General features: G+C 54.2%; 1 protein-coding gene across 1 annotated transcript in view; it reads left to right on the top strand.

The window, feature by feature from the left end:
- ZNF185 (zinc finger protein 185 with LIM domain) overlaps positions 1-17,927 on the top strand; it is a 33,780-nt gene extending 15,853 nt beyond the window's left edge. Inside the window, 22 exon segments of the mRNA XM_027893174.1 lie at positions 126-164; positions 690-773; positions 2,088-2,162; positions 2,496-2,576; positions 2,858-2,926; positions 4,724-4,804; positions 5,710-5,754; positions 6,096-6,185; positions 7,103-7,186; positions 7,614-7,691; positions 7,836-7,949; positions 8,450-8,533; positions 8,904-8,984; positions 9,639-9,728; positions 10,178-10,366; positions 11,280-11,417; positions 12,376-12,435; positions 13,963-14,031; positions 15,510-15,590; positions 16,376-16,478; positions 17,087-17,185; positions 17,906-17,927. Of these exon segments, the coding sequence (XP_027748975.1) occupies positions 126-164; positions 690-773; positions 2,088-2,162; positions 2,496-2,576; positions 2,858-2,926; positions 4,724-4,804; positions 5,710-5,754; positions 6,096-6,185; positions 7,103-7,186; positions 7,614-7,691; positions 7,836-7,949; positions 8,450-8,533; positions 8,904-8,984; positions 9,639-9,728; positions 10,178-10,366; positions 11,280-11,417; positions 12,376-12,435; positions 13,963-14,031; positions 15,510-15,590; positions 16,376-16,478; positions 17,087-17,185 (1,834 nt within the window). The 3' untranslated portion in view covers positions 17,906-17,927.
- The last annotated feature ends 3,390 nt before the right edge of the window (positions 17,928-21,317 follow it).

The following is a 21,317-nucleotide window of genomic DNA, read 5'->3' on the forward strand; positions in this document are numbered from 1 at the left end:
GGGGTGACGGGACCCTGCACCCCCTGGGGCAGTGCTGGGTCAGGGATTTTGGGGGGCTCAGCCCCTGCCCACGGTGTGTTTTTCCCTCCAAACTTCTAACTCTTGCCTCAATCCTTCCTTCACAGCAGCCCAACACAGGAATTCCCTCCCTTGTTTGCCAAGAGGTAGGTCGTGGAGCCTCGGGAAGCGCTGCTGGGGTGGCTCATGTGGATATTCCAGGCTACTGATAAATGCTGGGAGAGCAGATCCCCGGGTGTTTCAAAGCAGAGGAAGGACAATTCCCTTAAAAAGCAGGCTTGGGGTTGGATCACATGGGGTTTGTGAGATAAACACTGGGAAAACCACTCTGATGGTGCTTCTGGTTAAGGGCAATGTGAGCCACGGAGAGACTTTCTGCTTCCAGGGAATCTGACTCTGGCCAGCCAGGGAATGCTCTTCAGGCATTCCACTTCCAAAGCTGTCAGTGGAGTAGGGAAATGCCTCTCTCTGGAATTCGAGCCCTCAGATGATGCTGTTTGTAAAATTGTTACTGCCCTGGCTCCGTTCAGCTCAGCGGGAGGAGCAGGAACAACCTGTCCTGGGAGGAACAGGGCAAACCCAGCTCCAGGGAAAACGGGAGCACGCTGCCTGCAGGAGCTAGGGAAAGTGGGAAAACTGTGGTATTTGTCTCTCTTTTTCCCCGTGGAAAGAGTTGAGATAGAAGAGGAGGAAGGACAGCAGAGGAGGAGCCCAAGCGTGCCGGGTTCCCGCCGGTTCTCCCCGGATGACAGCAGGTATTTGCTCAGCCTGGGTTCCAGGGGTGCCAGGGCACACTGGTTCGGGGATAACTGCATTCACCTGCAAGGCAGCAGCTGCCTGAGCACGACCAGAGATGGAGGGTTTGCAAAGGAGGCTTCCCAGAGAAGCTGTGGCTGCCCCATCCCTGGGGTGGCCAGGTTGGAGCAACCTGGGCCAGTGGGAGATGTCCCTGCCCGTGGCAGGGGGTGGGATGAGGTGCTGAAGGGTCTCCATCAACCCAAAGCATTCTGTGATCCCATGATTCTGAAATCCTGATTGGCCTTTCCTGAGGAGGGAATCCAAAGGGAATCATGGCCTCAGCTCTCTTGGGGCAGCCAAAGGGGCAGGGCGGTGTCACAAAGTGCCAAGCGACGGCCCTGGGGGTGGCAAAGGGCCCTGGGTGCCAACTTTAACATCTCACTGCCACGTTAAGGCCTCTCAGGGAGTCAAAGGAGCAGAACCTGGCACTGAGCCCCTTCCCTGATCTCCCTCCCCAGCCCCCTTAGTCCTGTCTCCACCAGGAGCTTGAGGGAAGACAATCCCAGGAGGAGTCAGAGCAACCCTCCCCCAGCCCTGAGCCAGCAAAGGTTTTCCCTTCCTGCCCAGCTTGGCTGTGTGAACTGCCCCCCCCCCCACCTCACCTGCATCCCAAATACTCCATATCCTGGTATTCCCACCCCCTGAGCCAGCTCTGCTCTCTCAGACCTGAGATTTAATTATTCTGCTGGGATGGGGGTGAGCAGAGGGGGGACTATGGGAGGTTCATCGTCTCTGATCTTGGCTTTGAGGGCAGGTGTTGGCCTCAGTCCCTCTCCCAGGGCCAATGGACAACCTGGAATGTTCCTGCCACGGAATGCCAGACCTGGGGGGCGGCAGGGCCACCCCCCTCAGCCCACACTGGGCAGGAGCAGCTGGCACAGGCTGGGGGGCTGAGGCAAGGCTGGGAAGCAGTTTCCCTCCCTCTCTCACATCACTCAGTTTTGGGGAATTTTGAGCTTTAATCTGTGCATTTTGTGGAGGGTTTTGTTGTGCAAAGGCACGGGTTGGGCATAGGAAGAGCTGCAGTTTTGGTAAAGGGGAAAAATCAGTTTGTAAAACTGATCTTATTCGGTTTTACAGGTTTTTTTTTTTTCCAGGGTATTTGAGCAGAAAGGCAGGTGTGAGTCCCAGCAGTGGCACATGGACACCCTGGGGAGGTCTTGCCCAAAGAGACACAAGAGCTGTGGGTCAGAAAGCAGGACCCCCACGGGGGGAAAAAGCTCCTAGAAATCACTTGTCTTTAATGCTTTGTTGTTTGGGGTTTTTGTCAGTGCTAATGGGCTAAGAAAAAACACCCCTGGATCTTCCTGGGATGAGCCAAAGGCAGCAGCAGCCTCTCCCTCCAGGTAAGTGCAGCACAGCCGGGATTTCTGGGATAATTTCGGGGGCTGTAGGTTGGGGAGTTCCCCTCTGGGAGGGGAAATGACCCAAATCTGTCAGCCTTGAACACGGGAGACCTTTTCCTACATGCAGAGAGCTGCTTTAAAAAGGTTTTATGTCTAAAATCCACGTCGTGCCCTCCGAGGATTTTGCGACCTCCCGATAGAAAAGCTCAGGACGTGAAAGGAAAACTTTGCCCGTTCCCAGAAGGGACTCTTGGAGCAGGACACTTTTGGGCAGCTGCAGTGGGAGCTGCCTGGCTCAGGAGTGACATCTTTGTTCTTTCCTTTCTCTTGCAGCCCCACAACGGAGGGTAGGAGCCAAACATCCCCCTCCTTGAGGGAATCCCCAGGGAGAAGCTCCCCTCCTGCTGGGATCAGGTGGGTCCCCTGAGGGTGGAAAGGGACGTTTGGCTCTGCTTGGGGAGGGGGTTTTTCCTGGAGACACATCCAGGACACAGCAGCAGAGGGAACTGAGGAGGGGAACACTTCCCAAAAGCATCAGCAATCCGGGAGGAAACATTCCCACGGCTTGGGCATCTCCTGGTTCTCTGTGCTGAGGAAATGAGCCCAAAGCTGCAGCTCTTTGAATCTGCTCTTACTTACCCTCAGTCCCTGCCCCTCATCCCCCTCCCTCACTGTGCCTGCTGTTTCCCTTGCAGGAATGGGGAGGACAGCCAGGTCCTGAACGGGAAATCCTCCTGGGAAGCCGTGGCACAGCGTGGGGACGGGTAAGGAGCGGGGAGGGGCTGCTCTGTGCTGCTCAGCACGAGGGCTTTGCTCAGGAATAGCATCCACCTGCTCCTGGTGTCCCGGAGACGGGACCCCTCCAGCCTGGGCTGCATTCCAAGAGCATCATCTGCTGGCTGAGCTGCAGCTTGCCAGTGTTCTCCACCCTTCCTTCAGCTCCCTGCAGGATCCTGCTCCCTGCCTCCATCCCTCAACACTCTTGTTCATGCATTTAAGTTTTATTGTCCTGCTCCAGTTGCCGTTCCCTGGGGAGTTTTTCTACCTGCAAGGGATGTGTTGACCCTCAGTGGCTGGTGGCTCGTGCTGATGTGGGGTCTGGACCTCTGTAGGAAATCTGGAGGGGGTGGGAGAGTGTGGAAGGCTCTGTTGTGTGGAGGAAAACCTGAGGAACAAGGAACTGGTTGGGAATTTAAAGGCTGGAGGAGGTTCCTAAAGGACAGGTGACACAGGGAATTGGAAGCTGAGGGCAGGTTCTGGCCCTCCTGAGAGTGAGGGATCTGCCTCTCCTTGGTGCTGTGCAATGCACTCAGGAGAATTCCAGAGAGGCTGGAGACTGTTGGCTCCCTATCCCTGGAATTGTCCAAAGGCCAGGGGTGGCCAAGGCTTGGAGCAACTTGGACTGGTGGAAGGTGTCCCTGCCCATGGGATGGAACAGGATGGGCTTTAAGGTCCCTCCCAACCCATCCCAGTCTGGGATTCTGTGGTTTCGGGATACCCCCCATTTTGGCAGGGCTCCCTTTGTCCCAGGGTGAGCCCTCTGGGTTTGGGGCTGGTCCGGAGTGGAGCAGGCAGAGCTGCCCCTGTGGTGCTCCAGGAGCTGGGAGAGGTCACCAGAGGACTCTGTGCAGCACACACAGTTCATCACAGCTCACTCTGCACCTCCAGCAGGGACAGCCCAGCTGGAAACGTCCCCAGAGTGCCATCCCAGGCTGGAGCAAAGTCTGGAGCGCTCCAGGAAAGGTGGAGGCCGGGCTGCTGTCGTGGGCATTGAGCTGAGAGCCACAGACGTGTCCCTGGGTGTCCCTGCAGGAGCAGCCCCACCACAAGGCCCTCTTTGTGCCTGCCTGGGGTCACTGGGGGCACAGAGCTGCTCCTGACTGGAGCCAGGCTCCCAGGGGAATTGTGGATGCCTTATTACTGAAACCACCTCCAACTGCAGAGGGAGGACTTGGCAGGGAAGGGAGGACATGGACACACAGCAGGACGGGGCTGGAGAGGGAAAGGTGGGAATAGGGTCAGGCTGGGGGAGCCCTGGAGAAGAGAAGGCTCCAGAGAGACCTGAGACCCCTTTCCAGGGCCTAAAGGGGCTCCAGGAGAGCTGGAGAGAGACTGGGGACAAGGAATGGAGGGACAGGACACAGGGAATGGCTTCCCAGTGCCAGAGGGTTAGATGGGATATTGGGAAGGAATTGCTGGCTGGGAGGGTGGGGAGGGGCTGGACTGGATTTCCCAGAGAAGCTGTGGCTGCCCCTGGATCCCTGGAAGTGTCCAAGGCCAGGTTAGAGGGGGATTGGAGCACCCTGGTCTAGTGGGAGGTGTCCCTGCCCATGGCAGGGGTTGGAGCAAGATGTGCTTTAAGGTCCTCCCAAGCCAAACCATTCCACGCTCCATAAGTTGCAGTCAGGCCCTCTGTGCTCAGATGGTTGACCCTCCTATCCTGATACACAGATTTAACCCCATTTTGGGCTCCTCCCAACTAAACACCAGCACATTATCCTGGAATGATCCAATAGAAATGCTGACAGGGCACGTTTTCACTGGCATTTCCCCTTTTCTAGTGACAAAGCTCTGAAGGAAAAGCCTGAGCCCTTCCCGTGGGATGAGACCCACAGAGCCACCGTGGTTTCCACCAATGGAAGGTAAAGTCCCCGTGAGATGTTGTGCAAATCAGCAACTGCTGCTCTGGAGCTGTCTGGAATCTCTGACTGGATATTTGCTGGTGGAAAAACACATTCAATGTGGGCTCTGCAGAACTGGCAGCAGTTTCTCTAAATTTCATTTAAGGGAGGGAATAAAGAAAACACTGGCCTCTTCAATCGAATTGGGGGGTATTTTGTTCCTTTTAACTTTCTGTAATACAAAAAAAAAAATCCGGGTTTATTCCCTAAGGTAACCCAGTTGTGGAATGGAGTTTGTTTCTGTGTTTAGCAGGACAGAGAGGTTCACACTCAATGCCTCTCTCAGCCTCCAACCTCCACCTCTTGATTTGCTTTTGCAACAGGAGACCCCTTAAAAAAAAAAAAAAACAAACCAACAACCAAACCCAAAAGGAAACTGTAAAGTGGCAAAGCAAAAGGTTCAGTGCTGAGGAATTGTGTCCTGACTCTGAGAGATTTGAGGAAATGGTTAAAGATCCCATGATCCCAAGAAGTGCTGTTGTGTCCAGATGCCAAATGAATTCCAGCATCACCCTCTGCTTGTCCATGGGGGGTGTGAGCACCACCTGAGCTCCAGGGCCTGGCCTGCTTTTCCCGTGGGTGTTTCTGGGCAGGTAACAAGCTGAGATCCAGGGGATCTCCTGGGCTCCAGCCCAGCCCACACTTCCCTCTCAGAAAACTGGGGGTCAGTGGGGTCTGGAACCCCTGGGAGACTGAGAGACGTCCCGAGCGCTGAATTCCCACAAGTTCGTTGCCGTTTTCCCTGTGGACATGGACAGCCCCGGGAAGTTTAGGGATTCCCTCCTTTCTTTTATGAGATCCATAGGAAAATCATTGCACAGCATTCCCCAAAGCTGCTTTCCTGAAGTTGTGTCTCTCCTCTGCAGTTTCCCTGAGCGCTCAGAAGCCAGCAATGGGTTTTACCCACCGAAGTAAGTGTCCAAAAAATGTACAATTCACCTTTTCTCCTTGATTTTAACATGAGGAGGGTCTTCTCCTGACCCAGCACTGACAAACGTCAGGGCACTAAAGAGGGGTGGGCCTGACCCACCCCCTCAAATTGGGCTGAGATCCTCCAGCTGCTTTCCTGACACGGGGAGGGATTGGTTGGATTTGTGGCTCAGCCCTTCAGGAAATTCCTTGAGCTGAGCAGGAAGAAAAGATGTTACATTGGAGACAGGAAAAATCTCCTGTTTGGTATTTTTTGCTTCTTGCTCTGCTCTCCAACTTGCTGAGCTTCCTACTGGGACCCACCAGTCTCCCTCTCTTGCAGGTCCAGCTCTGATTCCAGGGACAGGCCTGTGGATGCTGCAGACAAGCTGCTCCATCGCTACGAGCCCTCTCCTGCCCTGGATGTTGGAAGGTCTGACCCTGCACCATCAGAGCCTGGGGATGGCACTGGATCTGCTCCCAGAGGGAAGCTGGGGTGGGAATAAATAACTTGTCCAGGGTAGAGTTGGGAGCAGAATCCACACTGGGCAACAAAGCAACTGGAAATTGGAAATCCCGTGTGGATAAACAGCGGGAACAGTGTCTTCCTCTTTGCTGTTACACAACTTCTTCCCAGAGAAGCAGCCTGGGAATTCTGGAAGGATTCCTTCATGGAAAGGGGCTGCCCAGGGAGGTTTGGAGTCCCCAGCCCTGGAGGTGTCCAGGGAAGGCCTGGGGATGGGGCACAGGGGGGGGGGACTGGATGATCCTGGAGGGCTTTTCCAACCCCGGTGATCCTGGGATTCTGGGAGCAGATTCAGCAGCTTTAGCATTGCTTTTAGCACTGATCTCAAAGGGGTGTCTGTCCCACAGGATTCTGGAGCGTTTCCTGCCCTGCCACTGTCAGGGGCAGGACAGAGTTGCTGCTGTTGTCAGCAAACACTGATTTCCCTGGAGCTGCTTTTCTCACTCACCTGTTATTTTGGGGTTTGACTCCAGGGGTTGGCTCTTCAAAGCTCTTGAGCTGAGGTGATTGGAAGGACAGGGCTTGGAGCAACCTGGGCTGGTGGAAGGTGTCCCTGCCCGTGGCAGGGGGTGGCACTGGATGAGCTTTAAGGCCTCTCCCAACCCAAAGCAGTCCCTCATTCCCTGTTCCACCAACAGCCTCTCTTCTTCTGGATTAGGGAGAGTGAAAATGGGGCTTTCTGAAGGAAAATCAGTTCTCTTGAGACAGTTCCTTTCTGTTTGCTGGGCTGCTACAACTGCAGTGTTGTGATTCCATACAAGCCCCCTCTTGAAGCCTTTGGAAAGCTGTCAAGCTGGAAATTCCTTTTTTTTTTTTTTGGACAGGTCCAGCTTGCAGCCTGATGTCCCTTTTCCTCCCACTGAGAGAGCCCCTGTGCACAGAGAGGATGTGGAATATTCCTTTAAAAGGTAGGAGTGGGGTGAATTCTGGGAGTTTATGAGGAATACTGAGGATTGAGGGGAAACTGGAATGGGCAGGCACGGAAAGAGGCTCCTTCTCCCAGCTTTTGTCCCAAAGATGGAGGCAACTGAGGTTTAAATCCCTCTTCATCTCCTATGACGTGAGCCAAACCCCCCAGATTTTTCCTCCTCTAGGTGGGGTTCAGTCAGTGCCTTTTTATTCCCTGATAATCCCGTGGAATGTTTCAGGGATGCTGGAGTGGCAGCAGAGAGGGAAAGCAGCTGGAATATTTGGAAATGCAAGTGTTGTAATGGAAATGAGGTCCCGGTGCAGATTGGCACAAGCCCTGCCCGGGGAGCAGAGGATCCTCCAGTGCCAGTTTATCCTCCAGAGCCAGTTTTTAGGGGTGTGACCTGGGCCTTTCTGGTTGTCAAGGTCTGTCCTGGGATATGAGGAGAGGAGCAGCTCCACGAGTCCTGAGGGCCCAGCACAGCTCCAGCCCCACTGGAATGAGTAAGGACTGGGCTGACTGGGGTGTCTGCTCTCTTGGGATGTTGGGAATAGCTCTGGCCTGATGGCTCCTGTCCTGGGAATGGGTGTCACCCACACCCCAGCAGGGATTTTCTCCACTGCTTTAATCATGGATCTTTATTTTAGTTTTTCAGGCTCAAGCAGCCTCACTGAGAGGGACCAGGGACCTCCTGGCCATGGTGCCCACCCAGAGCTGCCCAGGGCACAGGAACCCACTGCCCATGAGCCCAGCGTGGTTGGGTAAGGAATTGGATAACCCCCCCTACCTTTTCCTGTAGGATGGGGGTTCGTTCCTTGTGTGTCTTCCCCCATATGCACATGCTCACAAAATCCTCTCCCAGGCTCCTCTTTTAAAAATCTTCTCCCAGGCTCCTCTTTTAAAAATCCTCTCCCAGGCTCCTCTTTTCACGGAATCATGGAATGGTTATGGTTGAAAAAAACCTCTGAGGTCACCAAGTGCAACCATCAACCAGCAGCACCACCCTGGTCACCAACCCATGGCCTCAAGAGCCACATCCACCCATTTTCTGAGCGCTCCCAGGGATGGGGACTCCACCACTGCCCTGGGCAAACCCCTTCCAGTGCTTCACAACCCTTCCCAGGAAGAAATTTCTTTGCTTTTGTCCTTATTTTTCCCCCTAAATTTGAAAGAGTTGAGGCTTTTGGTCAAATTGGGCTTGTCTCAGTGAGCAGCATCTTCACCTCAGGGTGTAGAGCAGAGCGTTCCTCTCTCTCCCCAGGTCCCAGGACAGCACTGGTGGCAGCAGGGACACGGACAAGGGGATGGCATTCCACGTGCAGAGCGAAGAATTCACGGAGAGAAGGCAAGGGAATTAATAATGGGGTTTGCTTTTCCTGGCAGGAGGACATGGGGGATTTACTGCAGGGGGTTCTGGAGGAGGGACTGAGGGTGCTGTGGTTGGAGCTTGGGAGTCCCCAGGCTGGGAGGAGGGAGCTGAGGACCCAAACTTTGGATGATCTGGGGACATGGTTCGTGGTGAACACGGTGGTGGGGCTGAGCTGAGGGTGGGACTTGATGATCTTGGAGGGCTTTTCCAATCTGATGCCATGATTCCACCTGGCACGTTCCCATGGAGGGATGCTGCACTTCCCTTGAGGCTGCACCGACATCCCACGGGAATTCTGGGCACAGTGGTGCTTCTGCAGGCTCTGAAGGGTCTCCTGTCTTGGCAGGTCCAGCTCTGGGCCTGGAGGAAGCAGCATCCCTGCTCCAGAGACCCCACGTGCCGACGAGCCCGAGCCGTGCCGGGACAGGTGGGGAGTCACCATTCCCTCCCACCCCCCTGGGGTTGATGGTTGATGGTTGCACTGCAGGGGTTTCACACAGGAATTGTTGCAGCTGAACATGAGAAGGATGTGGAGATACTGGAGAGAATCCAGAGGAATCCATGGAGATGCTGCCAGGGCTGGAGCTCCTCTGCTCTGGAGCCAGGCTGGGACAGCTGGAGGGGGTTCCTCTGGAGAAGAGAAGGCTCCAGAGAGACCTGAGAGCCCCTTCCAGTGCCTGAAAGGGCTCCAAGAGAGCTGGAGAGGGACTGGGGACAAGGCATGGAGGGACAGGACACAGGGAATGGCTTCCCAGTGCCAGAGGGTTAGATGGAATATTGGGAAGGAATTCCTGGCTGTGAGGGTGGGGAGGTGCTGGAATGGGTTTCTCAGAGAAGCTGGGGCTGCCCCTGGATCCCTGGAAGTGTCTAAGGCCAGGTTGGACGGGGCTTGGAGCACCCTGGGCTAGTGGGAGGTGTCCCTGCCCGTGGCAGGGGGTGGAACTGGATGATCTTTGAGGTCCCTTCCAACCCAAACCATTCTGGAATTTTAGGATTCCATAACCATGGTGTCCCTGCATTTCTTCCCTCAGGGAACAGGCTCAGGTTCTGGGTCTGATACAGCTCTTTCCTCCCCTTCCAGGATCACTCCAGGCTACGAGGATCAAACCATCCCCACCACAGATGGTCCCCAGGACTGGAGGCACAGTGAGCCTGGCCCAGGGGCAGGCAGGTACAGTGGGAATATCCCTTTGTTTCTGCCATCAGTGGCTCCCAAACCATCGTTCTTTGCCATTCCCTCTCCTTGATACCCACCTGGCTGAAGTCCTGGCCCCCATAAATTTGCCTAATCCAGTGATATTCACCAAAGGAATATGGGAAGGAGTTGCTGGCTGTGAGGGTGGGCAGGCCCTGGATCCCTGCAAGTGTCCAAGGCCAGGCTGGAGCGACCTGGGCTAGTGGAAGGTGTCCCTGGTGGAATGGGATGAGCTTTTAAAGTCCCTCCCAACCCAAACTCTTTTGGGATTCTGTGTTTCTCTTAACAAAACGGTGTCCCAAATTCTCCTTCCTGCCTGTAGGAAGAGGCAGGATCCAGCCTTGGCCAACCCTGAGCCCCTGGGTGAGGGGGGCAGAGCACAGACGCTCACTGGCTTTGTGGTCAAATTGCTTTTAATCCTTCAGCAGGTCTGACTTCAGCTGCAGAGAGAGTGTTCTCAGTGCCCACGAGAGCCAGCACCCTGTGCCCCTGTCCCAGGACCCCCAGCCCTTCTTTGGGACAGCTCCCAGCCACAGGATTCCTGCCTACGTGGACAGCCAAGTGCTGAGCACCAGGAGGTGAGGATTTGGGGAGGGAGGGTTTGGGGATGGAAGGTTTAAGATGCAGAGACAGGGAAAGGTGCTGGCCTGGAATGGTCTGACACAAACTCTGCTCTGGGTTGTGTGGTCAAGGGATGAGAACAGGATTTTGTTCCCAGAGGGAGCAACGGTGTTAAATCATCCTGGAATCCCAATCACAGGCTTGTGCACCTGGGACAAGCATGAGGAGGTTTGGGGAAGACGTTTCCTACCTCACCAGCGGCAGCTCTAGGTCTTGGGATTTACAGCCTCCTGGGAGCCTTGAGATCCTCCTCAAGTCGGATGGGAGGGTTGGAGACAACATTTCCCAGGACCAGGGAATCATGGAATGCTTTGGCCTGGAAACTTTAAAGCTCATCCAGTCCCATCACCCCTGCCATGGGCAGGGACACCTTCCACTATCCCAGGTTGCTCCAACCTGGCCTTGGACACTTCCAGGGATCCAGGGGCAGCCACAGCTTCTCTGGGCAACCTGTGCCAGGGCCTGCCCACCCTCACAAAGGGGAATTCCTTCCCAATATCCCATCTAATCCTGCCCTCACATGACCATCAGCCACAGGCTCATTTTCCCTGTGGAAGGAGCCTGAGCTGTGTCCATGGGTTAAAGCCATTCCTCTAAGGATTTCTGGCTTGGAAAAGGAAAATGGGCAGGGCTGGCAGCAGGATACACGTGGAGGGGGTGGAGTGGGAGGGAAACAATCTTGGATATATCCATTGGATATGTCCTAACGCTCAGGGGTTGGGTTTGGGGGGGCTGCTCTCCTGGGTGTGGAATGTGGTGTGTGGCAGGTGTGGAACACACACACAGGGGGAATGCACCATGGAATCATGGAATCCCTAGGGTTGGAAAAGACCTCTGAGATCATCAACAGCCAGAGCCACGGTGGGCTCTGCTGGGTGGGGATTCCAGGGACCACAACGTGCTCAGGGCACGTTCAGAGCCTGAGACTGCACCACTTCCTTCCTCTAGCCATGAGTCCATTCCCAGAGATCCCACCGTGTCCATGGCCCAGAGAAGCCACAGAGTGCCCTTCTACATGGACAGCCTGAACTATAACAGCACCAGGTAAATGGGCAGTCGTGGTGCTTGGGAGGGAAACTTCCAGGAAAGGTGGGGAGGAGAAGCCAGGAAGCAAAGCCAAGAGCTGAGAGAGAGAGAAATGCTTTCCAGGGAGTGGAAGCCATTCCAGAGGCACAGACCTACTCTTAAACCACTCCTAGCAAAAGCTGTCCAGCACAGGGTCCGGGATACATCCATCTCTGATCTCCAGAGGTTTCCCACCACGTGGGATGCCAGAGAAGAGAGGCAGGAGAAGGGAGAGCTGGTCCCTGGCCAAGAATTGGCTTCTGCTGCAGGAAAAAAGGGCTCAGTGGGAAGAGAGATGTTGAGAGGCAAGACCAGTGACCCCAGAAAGCCAAAGATGAGATGACTGAACTGCTCCCAGAACAGGGCTGTTGGCAGGGCAGGAGCTATCCAGTATGGAATACCATTCCCCTGGGCTTCCTGCAGTCCCTCCTGGCAGTGCCAGCCCACCCACGTGTATGGGGCCACCGTGGGGCTGAGTGTTGGATCTGGACTGGGGACTATGTTGTGGGTGTGAAGAGGAGGCACAGGATCCCTGGATAGCCTTGGAATGGCTCCAGGAAAGAGCAGCCTCCTCCCTGCAAGGCAAACAGGTCTCATGGCTGAGCTGTTTTCCATAGTTCTGCCACCTTTTCCAAGGACTGAGCTGGGGACAGTGATGTTGGCTTTGGCCACCAGGGCCCAGCTTCCCCTCTCCTGCAGCACATCCCATGCTGTTTCCCTCCGGAGCTGCCTGACTCACTTGGAGCCCATCCTCCCTGGGAGATCTTTGATCTCTTCTCCCGTGGCCCTATAAATGAGACTTTTCCAAATCCCTTCTCCAGGGAAGCAGAAAAGGAGCTGGTTTGGTCCCACCTGTAACATCCAAGTGCCCTCCCAGCAGCAGTGGTAGCTCCTCTCCTGCCAGCTGGTGGCTCACAGAGTTTCCCTCTCCCTCCAGGCTCCTCTCCAGTTCCAGTGAGAGGCTCTCCGGGTTCCATCCTGACTCCAGCACTGCCGGGTAAAGGGCCAGGGGGGCACAGAACCATCCTGGGAGGGGGGGACATCCCAGTGCCCATCCCTCTGCTGGCACTGCTGGGGCATCTCCAGCTCTGGGGGCAGTTCTGGGCCTCTCATAAGAAGGACATGGAGGGGCTGGAGGTGTCCAGGGAAGGATCTGGAGCAGCAGGAGCAGCTGAGGGAGCTGGGGGGGGCTCAGCCTGGAGAAAAGGAGGCTCAGGGGGGACCTTCTGGCTCTGCAACTCCCTGACAGGAGGGGAGAGCCGGGGAGGGGTCAGGCTCTGCTCCCAGGGAACAAGGGACAGAATGAGTGGGAACAGCCTCAAGTTGCACCAGCAGAGGTTTAGGTTGGATATCAGGGAAAATTTCGTCATGGAAAGGGCTGCCCAACCCTGGCACAGCTGCCCAGGGCAGTGGTGGAGCCTCCATCCCTTGGAAATGTTCAGAAAATATGTGGATGTGGCACCTGGGAATGTGGGTGAGTGGTGACCGTGGTGGTGCTGATGGTTGGACTCGGTGATCTTAAAGGTCTTTTCCAACCTTAACAGTTCTGGGATTCTATCTAAAGTTATTCCATAGCTCAGACCCAGCTCCCCATCGATATTCCACATTAGAATTGGAGATGAAAGTGTCTTAAGGAAGGAAGAGGGTGGGGAGGTCCTGGAATGGATTTCCCAGAGAAGCTGTGGCTGCCCCATCCCTGGAAAAGTCCAGGTTGGACAAGGCTTGGAGCAACCTGAGCTAGTGGAAGGTGTCCCTGCCTATGGGATGGAATAAGATGAGTTTTAAGGTCCTTTTAGATGATTTTTTCCAACCCAAACCATTCTGGGATTCGTGTTTCTATGACACAGAAAGTGTCTTTTCTCAATTAAAAAAAAAAAAAAAAGGGGGGGGGGGGAAGGGAGCTTTTCTTTCCTCAGCTGTGCCAGGGCTTAGTTCGCTCGTATAAGAAGGGAGAATTAATTGTAGCTTTGAGGCAGCAGTGAAAATGCCCCGTGGAGAGAGAGCCCGATTAGTCCGTGCCGTGGTTGCTGGACAGGCGGAGCTGGGGGGCACAGGGCAGAGCTCAGCCCGGGCACACGCGGGGGGCATGGAATTCTGACCCCGGGAGTGGCGAGAGGCAGGGATATGAATATGCAAAGAGAGCCAAACCATCCCCAGACAAACCAGCGCTGGCTGAAAACAGCGGGGATGTTCCAGAGGCAGAACAGCCCCGGGAAGCAGCGCCGTGCCAGCTCTCTCGGTGCTCATTGTGTGCATAATCCTAGGGAAGACTTTATCCCGGCAAAACCGGCGGATAACCGGATGAAAGGGTTACATTCTGCATCCCATTCTTCCTAATTAACTTGATTTGTTTTGGTGGGGTAATTAGAGGAGCGCATTAGGTGTTCTTTAGCCGCAGTGCTTGCTCTCCGGGAATTATCCCAGGACAACAGCGGCTTGTCCCGCTGTCCCGGCACACACACACGTGGTCCCTCGGCAGCTCCGCTCTTTTCTCATGCAAATGCTTCCCGTTCTGGTTCCTTAGGAGAGGGATCCTCTTTGTGAAGGAGTACGTGAACACCGGCGGGTTTTCAGCCTCCCCGCGCTACGGAAGGTACGAGGAGTGGCCGGGAGGACACTCGTGTGTCGCACACACGTGTCACACACATGTGTCACGCACACGTGTGCGCGGCCCAGCACGTGGCTTTGCCAGCTCTCACCTCCCAGCCGGCTCCAGGGGCTGGAGCGCTCGCAGTTCCTGAGTTAATTAACCCTGAGGGGATGACTGGGGGAGCAGAGTTTTGCTGGGGGAGGACCAGTTGCGATCCCGTTGTGAGATCTCATCCCGCTGTCCCACCGCTCCCAGCGGTCAGGGAAGCTCCCCTTGGAGCGAGTTGGTCTCTGAGGTGGATGCAAGCACCCCCCTGCAGGTTTTTAGGCTGTATTTGGCCACCGTGAGGCTTCGCTGGGCACCTGAACACATAAACAAACGATGGGAATTGGTGAGCAAAATGTGGAGATTGGGAGTTCTCGCTCCAAAAAAAAAATTATTTATGAGTTTAAAAAAGTTAAAATAGTCCATTTTCAAGCTTAAATCTTCAGTCTTTTGTGTTCTGCTCGAAGGTAACTGAGCGAAGCTGCCCCGGGCTGGCTCCGGGGTTTGGCCCCATGTAAATCATCCTGCCGGTGATGTGGTACCAGTTAACTCCAGTTTGATGCCTCCCTGCTGGCACTGATCCTCCCTCAGCGCTGTGCTGGCATTCCTGGGGCAGCTGATGACAGCCTGGAGATCTCCAGCCTGGCCTGGAGCTCCGCAAAGGCGCTGTCAGCAGCCCAAGAGAAGCCAAAGATCGGGGAAAGCCAGGCGGGGAGGGAACACTCGGCTGGGTGAGACTGGGGATGTGCTCCCTGCCTTTTCCTGCAGAACAGGGTGGGATTTGGGAGTTCAGTGAGCAGTGAAAACAGGTCCTGTTTCCAGGGGCCAGATGGAAACATCCAGAGCAGTGTTGCTGGTGAGTGTTTTGGAGGCAGGATTTCACAGGTTTGCTGGTCCAGCCACCAGTGCAGGATTTTGCCAGTGGAAAATATGTTGGAAAAATATGCTCCCCCTCTTTTTTTTCCCTGCTCCCAGCCCACCTAATCCTGCCTTTTCTGTTGTTTTAATGAGATAACCTGGCTGGCAAGGGGTGGGAGCATGGGGTTGGGAATATACTGGAGAAGGGAGAGAGCAGAGGGAACTTGCACTGCCCAGGGTTTTGGTTCTTCTCAGCCCCTTCCTGAGCTGCATTTCCCAGCTCCTGGAGTGGGATCCCCATCACAGGCTGCCTGAGCCCCTAACCAGCCCTGATGGAAAGGGCCACACTGACCAATGGAGCAGGGAAAGAAAGTGCTTCCCCCTGCTCCCTCCCTTCCTCCAGGATGTTCCCAGTATCCCTTAGAGGTGCTGAGTCGTAATTAAAGGTGATGAAATGTCCTTCCTTGTGTCCTGTGCTGACCCTCTGGGAAGGAAAAGTGCTGGGATATTCCAGATCCCTGGGTTCATGATTAATGATTCCAGCTGAGATTCTCTTCCCGGATTTTCTCCGTCTCCAGTGGCAGCCTTATGGATCTGACTGATGTGGACAGAGGCAGCTACAGCCACCACAGTTACCTGGCCAGTGCTCCCCTGCACAGGTAGGACAGGTTGGGGCTGCCTTGGGGGGCTCAGCAAACCCTGACCCAGAAATGACCTGAAGGGTTTGCTTTTTGAGGATATTGGGGGGTGGGAAGGGGGGTTGGTGAAACAGCAGCATTGCAGGGATCTTTGGAAAAGACAAGGACATTCACTTGAAGTCAGAGGGGCCAGAGGAGGCCAGGAAGGTGATCAGAGGGATGGACCGCTCTGCTGGGAGGAAAGGCTGGGATTGTTCAGCCTGGAGAAGAGAAGCTTTGGGGTCACCTAACTGTGGCCTTCCAGTACCAGAAGGGAGCCTGCAAGAAAGATGGAGAGGCTATTTACAAGGGCCTGGAGTAACAGGTCACAGGGAATGGCTTCAAACTGACAGAGAGTAGGTTTAGATTGGATATTAGGAGGAAGTTCTTTGCTATGAGGATGGGGAGGCCCTGGCACAGGTTGCTCAGAGAAGCTGTGATGCCCCATCCCTGGAAGTGTCCAAGGACAGGTTGGACGGGGCTTGGAGCAACCTGGGCTTGTGGAAGGTGTCCCTGCCCATGGCAGGGGGGTGGAAGGAGATGAGCCTTAAGGTCCCTCCCAACCCAAACCACTCTGTGATTCCAAGATCAGTCCTGCCCTGCTGGTGTGGTCTCTGCCCCCCTGGGACAGCACATGTCCCTCTGTACTGCCACTTGACACACGTGGGAGCAGGTTGCTCACAGGGGTTGGTAAAAGCCTCTGGCACCAGTGCTGGGACTGGAAGCAGCTGGTGTTGCAGATGAATCCATCCCTCTGTCCTCCCCAGGTCCAGTGACCCCGTGTGCAGTTACTGCAGCCGCGAGATCCGAGACTGCCCCAAGATCATCATAGAGCACCTGAACATCCACTGCCATGAGTACTGCTTCAGGGTAAACCTCTCTGCTGCTTCCCTGAGCTGCTGGGAATGGAGGGGGAGGGAAGATCTTGGGGCAAATTCCATCCTCAGGCTGGCAGGGCGATGGATCCGGCGCGTGTGCCGAGTCCTTGCGTGGCGTCGGGACAAACAAAGCCTCAGGTGTTGGTTGTGACCCCAGAAGTTTCTCAGGTGCTGAAATAAATCTGTATTACAACAAGGAGGATTTTTTATCATTAGCAGCACCCTCAGGACACCCTCTTGTCCCTGTCCCTGGGGCAGACTTGCTGCTTGGTGGCCTCTGTGCCCCAGCAAAGGGCTGACTGAAGCCTCAGAGCTTGCAGAGTTTACCAGCAAAGCCTGTGGGGATGGGGAGGGGGGGAGGAGGGATGGGGAGGGTGGGAGGAGGGATGGGGAGGGTGGGAGGAGGAGGGATATGGGGAGGGTGGGAGGAGGGATGGGGAGGGTGGGAGGAGAAGGCCTCCCCAGGGCCATTTGGCTGTTCAGCCTCAAAAGTCACACCCTCACCCCCTTATAAACCGAGGCAGAGATTGTTTCCTCCCTGCTGTCATTACTGTGTGGGGCTTTGGTTGCTGTCCAACTTCCTTGTTTTCCCTTTGGCAGTGTGGAATTTGCCACAAAGCAATGGGAGATCTTCTGGATAAAATATTCATCCACCGGGACATCGTCCACTGTGACAAGTGCTACGAGAAACTCTTCTAGGTGAGTTTGCAGTGCCCTTTTTCTGGGGCCAGCAGGGTGTGAGAGCTCAGAGCTCCCTGACTGAAGGGCATTATTTAAACCCTGGGAGATCCACGCTGGGATTTTCCTGTGGCCCTTCAGTAGGAAGCAGGGACCTTTTTGCAGAATTGGAGCTGGTTCTGGGGGGGGGGGGTCTTAGTTGGAGCCAGAATCTTGGTGACAAACAACTTGCCGGGGGTGACAGGCAGGGGTTGGCTCGAGTGGTGACAGAAATGTCCCTCGGAGGCAGAGAGTCCCCTTGGGAGGTGATGAAAGGTCCCTCCCTGTGTCCTGGGCTGACCTGCTGTGGGTGGTTGGGAGCTGTAACATTCCTCTGACAAGGAGCAGCACTTGGGTGGCAGGCACAGCTACTCCTTTGTGTAAAGATCCTTTGAGAGGAAAACCTTTGGGAGAGCTGGAGTTGGACACTCTGCCAGGAGATCAGAGGGCTGGACGTGGTTTGGTTTTGTCTGATTAGATGGAAGGGGCAGGAGGCACCACAGCAGCTCCTGCACTGGGGGGTGGAGGCCTCCTGTCCTCCTGCTGCTGAGAGGAGGAGGAGGAGGAGGGAGGAGGGAAAGGGGCTCCTGCCTCACTGCTCCCTGTTCCTTGTAATGTGATGTGACTGGTGAGGCCATCCCTGCTCCACTGACCTCCATTCACCCTGCTCCATGTGCTCACCTGCTCCTTCTCTGCTTCCAGGGTTCTGCAGCGCTGGGAAGGCTCTGGAATAGAGCTGGCAGCTCCTGACTGGCCAAGACAGCAGAATTCCTGCTCCTGCTTTCCTGCAGTTCTTTCCCCTCTCGCTGCCCCCTGGCCATGAGTGAGTTCAGCACCCTGTCACCGTCACCTGCATGGAGACAATGATGGCAACGAGGCAAGGCAGCCTCATCCTCAAAGACCGGGCTTTCCAGAGGTGCTGGGAGTCAGACACAGCTCCTCAGGTTTATGGGAGCTCATTGCCACAAGCCTTTTTGGGTTCTCTTTTTCCTTCTTTCCCACGTGCAGCTGGGCTGTGGGAGCTGCCACATGGGCAACTGGGAGCCTTCAACACTAAATTTGGATTCTTGGGAAGGGTTTGAATTTAGTTCTTAGCAAAAGCCTTTGCTGTTTCTGCTGCTTCCCCCCCTGCCACCAAATTCAGCCTAGGAATAGCTTCTGCCTGATTTCCATTTGCTTTCCATGGGATTCCAGGAGCACTGGCAGACTGGCTGTACTCTTAATTGTGTGTCAGCTTTAATTCCTCTTCTGCCTCCTCTCCAGTGCTGCCTGTTTGGGAAGATAACACTGTCTCCTTTTTAACCCAACTCTGAGGGCAGGAGTCTCACGTGCCAGAGAAGGGGCATCTCCATTCCCTCCCCCAAAAAGAGCTCCACTAAAATCCTAGTGTCCCCCTCCAAGGCTTTGCCCAGTGCCCCTCATTGCTGTGAATTATTTACAGCACAAATGCTCACTCACAGAATCGAACTAAATTCCACTCCCAGAAATCAGAATTGTATCATTTTAGCTCTGAATTCAGAGGTTGGGAATGCTGCATGCCAAATCCTGGAAGTCAGCTTCTGTGTCTTAAAAGCATCCAGACTTACTCTGTTCTCATGGGAAGCATCAGGAATCAATCCCAGAATGGTTTGGGTGGGAAGGGACCTTAAAGCCCAGCCTGTTCCACCCCCTGCCAGTGGCAGGGACACCTCCCACTAGACCAGGTGGACACCAGACCTGGCCTTGGACACTTCCAGGGATCCAGGGGCAGCCACAGCTTCTCTGGGCAACCTGTGCCAGGGCCTGCCCACCCTCCCAGGGAAGAATGTATGAAAACCATGTCCAGAAGTTCCTTACTGGGGCCATTTCCAGCCGTGGGGAAGGACTTTTACAGCCCCTGCTCCACCAGGGTCAGGGGGGATCATTTCAAGTACCAAAGCAGAAGATAAGCTGCAGAAATAATGTATTCCCGGAGCTCCTGGATGGTTCTGGCGTTCCTGATGGCCTTCCAAGGAGCAGGATTTGTCCATGTTCTGCAGTCTGCCCCCAGCTCTGTGTCTCCCTTAGGAACTGTCTCCCCTCAGCACTCAGCTCTAATAAACAGCCTCAGCTCACGTGTCCCTCCTTCCCCTGTGTCTGGTGTCACATCTCCTGCCAGTGCCCTCGCAGCTCAGGGGCCGTGTCATTTGTGCTCCTTGGTGGCCCATCCACGAAGCCACCCCAGGCTCTGCTGGAGGATGAGGCAATGAGGGAGAGGAGCAGCAGGACGGCCTCAAAGCTGGGCTGGGCTCAGCAAATACGAGTTGATGTTCTCCACAAATTTCAGGTGTCTGGTTGTCCTAAAAACCTGTTGATTTCTGGGGGAAGGGAAATCCTAATCCCCAGGGCTCTGTGTTTGGGAGCAACTGGGAGGGCTCAGCCTGGAGAAAGGGAGGCTCAGGGGGGACCTTCTGGCTCTGCAATCCCTGACAGGAGCGGGGAGCTGGGGGGGTTCAGGCTCTGCTCCCAGGGAACAGGGACAGGAGGAGAGGGAACTGCCTCCAGCTGTGCCAGGACAGGTTTAGGTTGGATGTTGGGAAAATTCCTTCACTAAAAATACTGTCGAGCCCTGGCAGGGGTGGAGTCTCCAATGCCTGGAGGGATTTAACAGCCCTGTGGATGTGGCACTTGGGGACACGGGTCAGTGGTGGCCTTGGCACTGCTGGGGAAGGGTTGGACTCGATGGTCTTGGAGGGCTCTTCCAACCTTTACAACTCCATAATTTATGATCCTCAGTGGGCCCCGAGCGGAGAAATCCTCCCTGTGTCCACCAAGGGGGCTGGGCTGCTGCTCTTGGGGGTCCTCCTGGTCCCTTCCTCGCACATTTCCTGGGATCAAGTTCACAACTGCCATCCACAACTGTGTGTAGCATCACCAAGGATTCAAGGGGCATTTTTTCCCCCCCCTTAACAACCTCTGTCACCCAAAGGGAACCTCCAGCTATCCTTAAAATGTTACGCTTCATAATTTGTTTTGGCCTGAGCTTTGGAAGAATTACTGACCAACCAACCCCTTATGAACAAAAAAAGAAATTACTTTGATTTAAAGAGGTGAATCTTCCCATTTCCTGGTATCCCTGTGTATTTGTGGAGAAAGGGTCACCTGCATGCAGATTTCTCCTACATGACACATTTTCTTTCACAGAACGATTTCATTCAGGATCCTGCTGCATGTAGGGGCAAACTTTGACCAGTTTCCTTCACAGGAATTCAAATATATATAATGTTAAGAATGTTATAATACTAAAATAATATATCATAATTAAAATTACAAAGTAACTTCTATTAAGTTATTAATCATATTATTTATAGATATATTTAAATTTAATTATTAATAACACTATATATCAATTTATTATCAATATATTAACAGAACATTATCATTAAAATAATTTATTATAATTAAATTTAGACAATAAAATTATTATATATAAAATATAAAATTTATATCAAAATTATTATTACGAATTTTGACCATTAATAATAATTTATAAATAAAATAATAGAAAAATAAATACACCTATAATAGCTATGAAACGTGCTGCCAGTGACTGAGCAGAGATGGGAGGCAAACCCATCCTGGCAGCACAGCCCCTGTGTGGCGGCACAGGGCACTCAGCTTCCAGAGATCCTGTTTTCTGCACAGTTCCAAACCTTTCCAGAACCCCTGAAAATGAACAACGGAACGACAAAATCAACTCCAGACCAGCAAAAACCAGGACAGACCTTCCTGAGTGCCAGGGCTGGACTGGGCCAACTGGTACACAATAAAATATTCTGCACACAGCCCTCGGCCTTGGTGGCTGCAAAACATCCAGCGCTTCTTATCAAAAGGTGCCAGAGGGCGTGTTTGGGTCCCACAGGCGCGTTTGGGAGGAGGATGGCAGAAGAATGATGATGTTTTTATTGTTGCCCGATGAAACAGTGTCCTGAGGAGCTGTTACACTCCCCAGGGCTTCGGCCAAGCTTCATTTTGTGTGTTTGTCTGGATCGACGCGCAGGGAGAAACCCTTTCCTTCTCACTCAGCGCTTTGTCCCTCATTCACTCCTTTTCCCCCCCTCGCTCCCCCCTTACCCCTTTTCCCCTCACTCACCCC

The sequence above is a fragment of the Empidonax traillii genome, unplaced genomic scaffold (assembly GCF_003031625.1).
Source record: "Empidonax traillii isolate 1590-97213 ecotype Southwest subspecies unplaced genomic scaffold, ASM303162v1 scaffold383:size710549, whole genome shotgun sequence".
NCBI classification, from domain to species: Eukaryota; Metazoa; Chordata; class Aves; order Passeriformes; family Tyrannidae; genus Empidonax; species Empidonax traillii.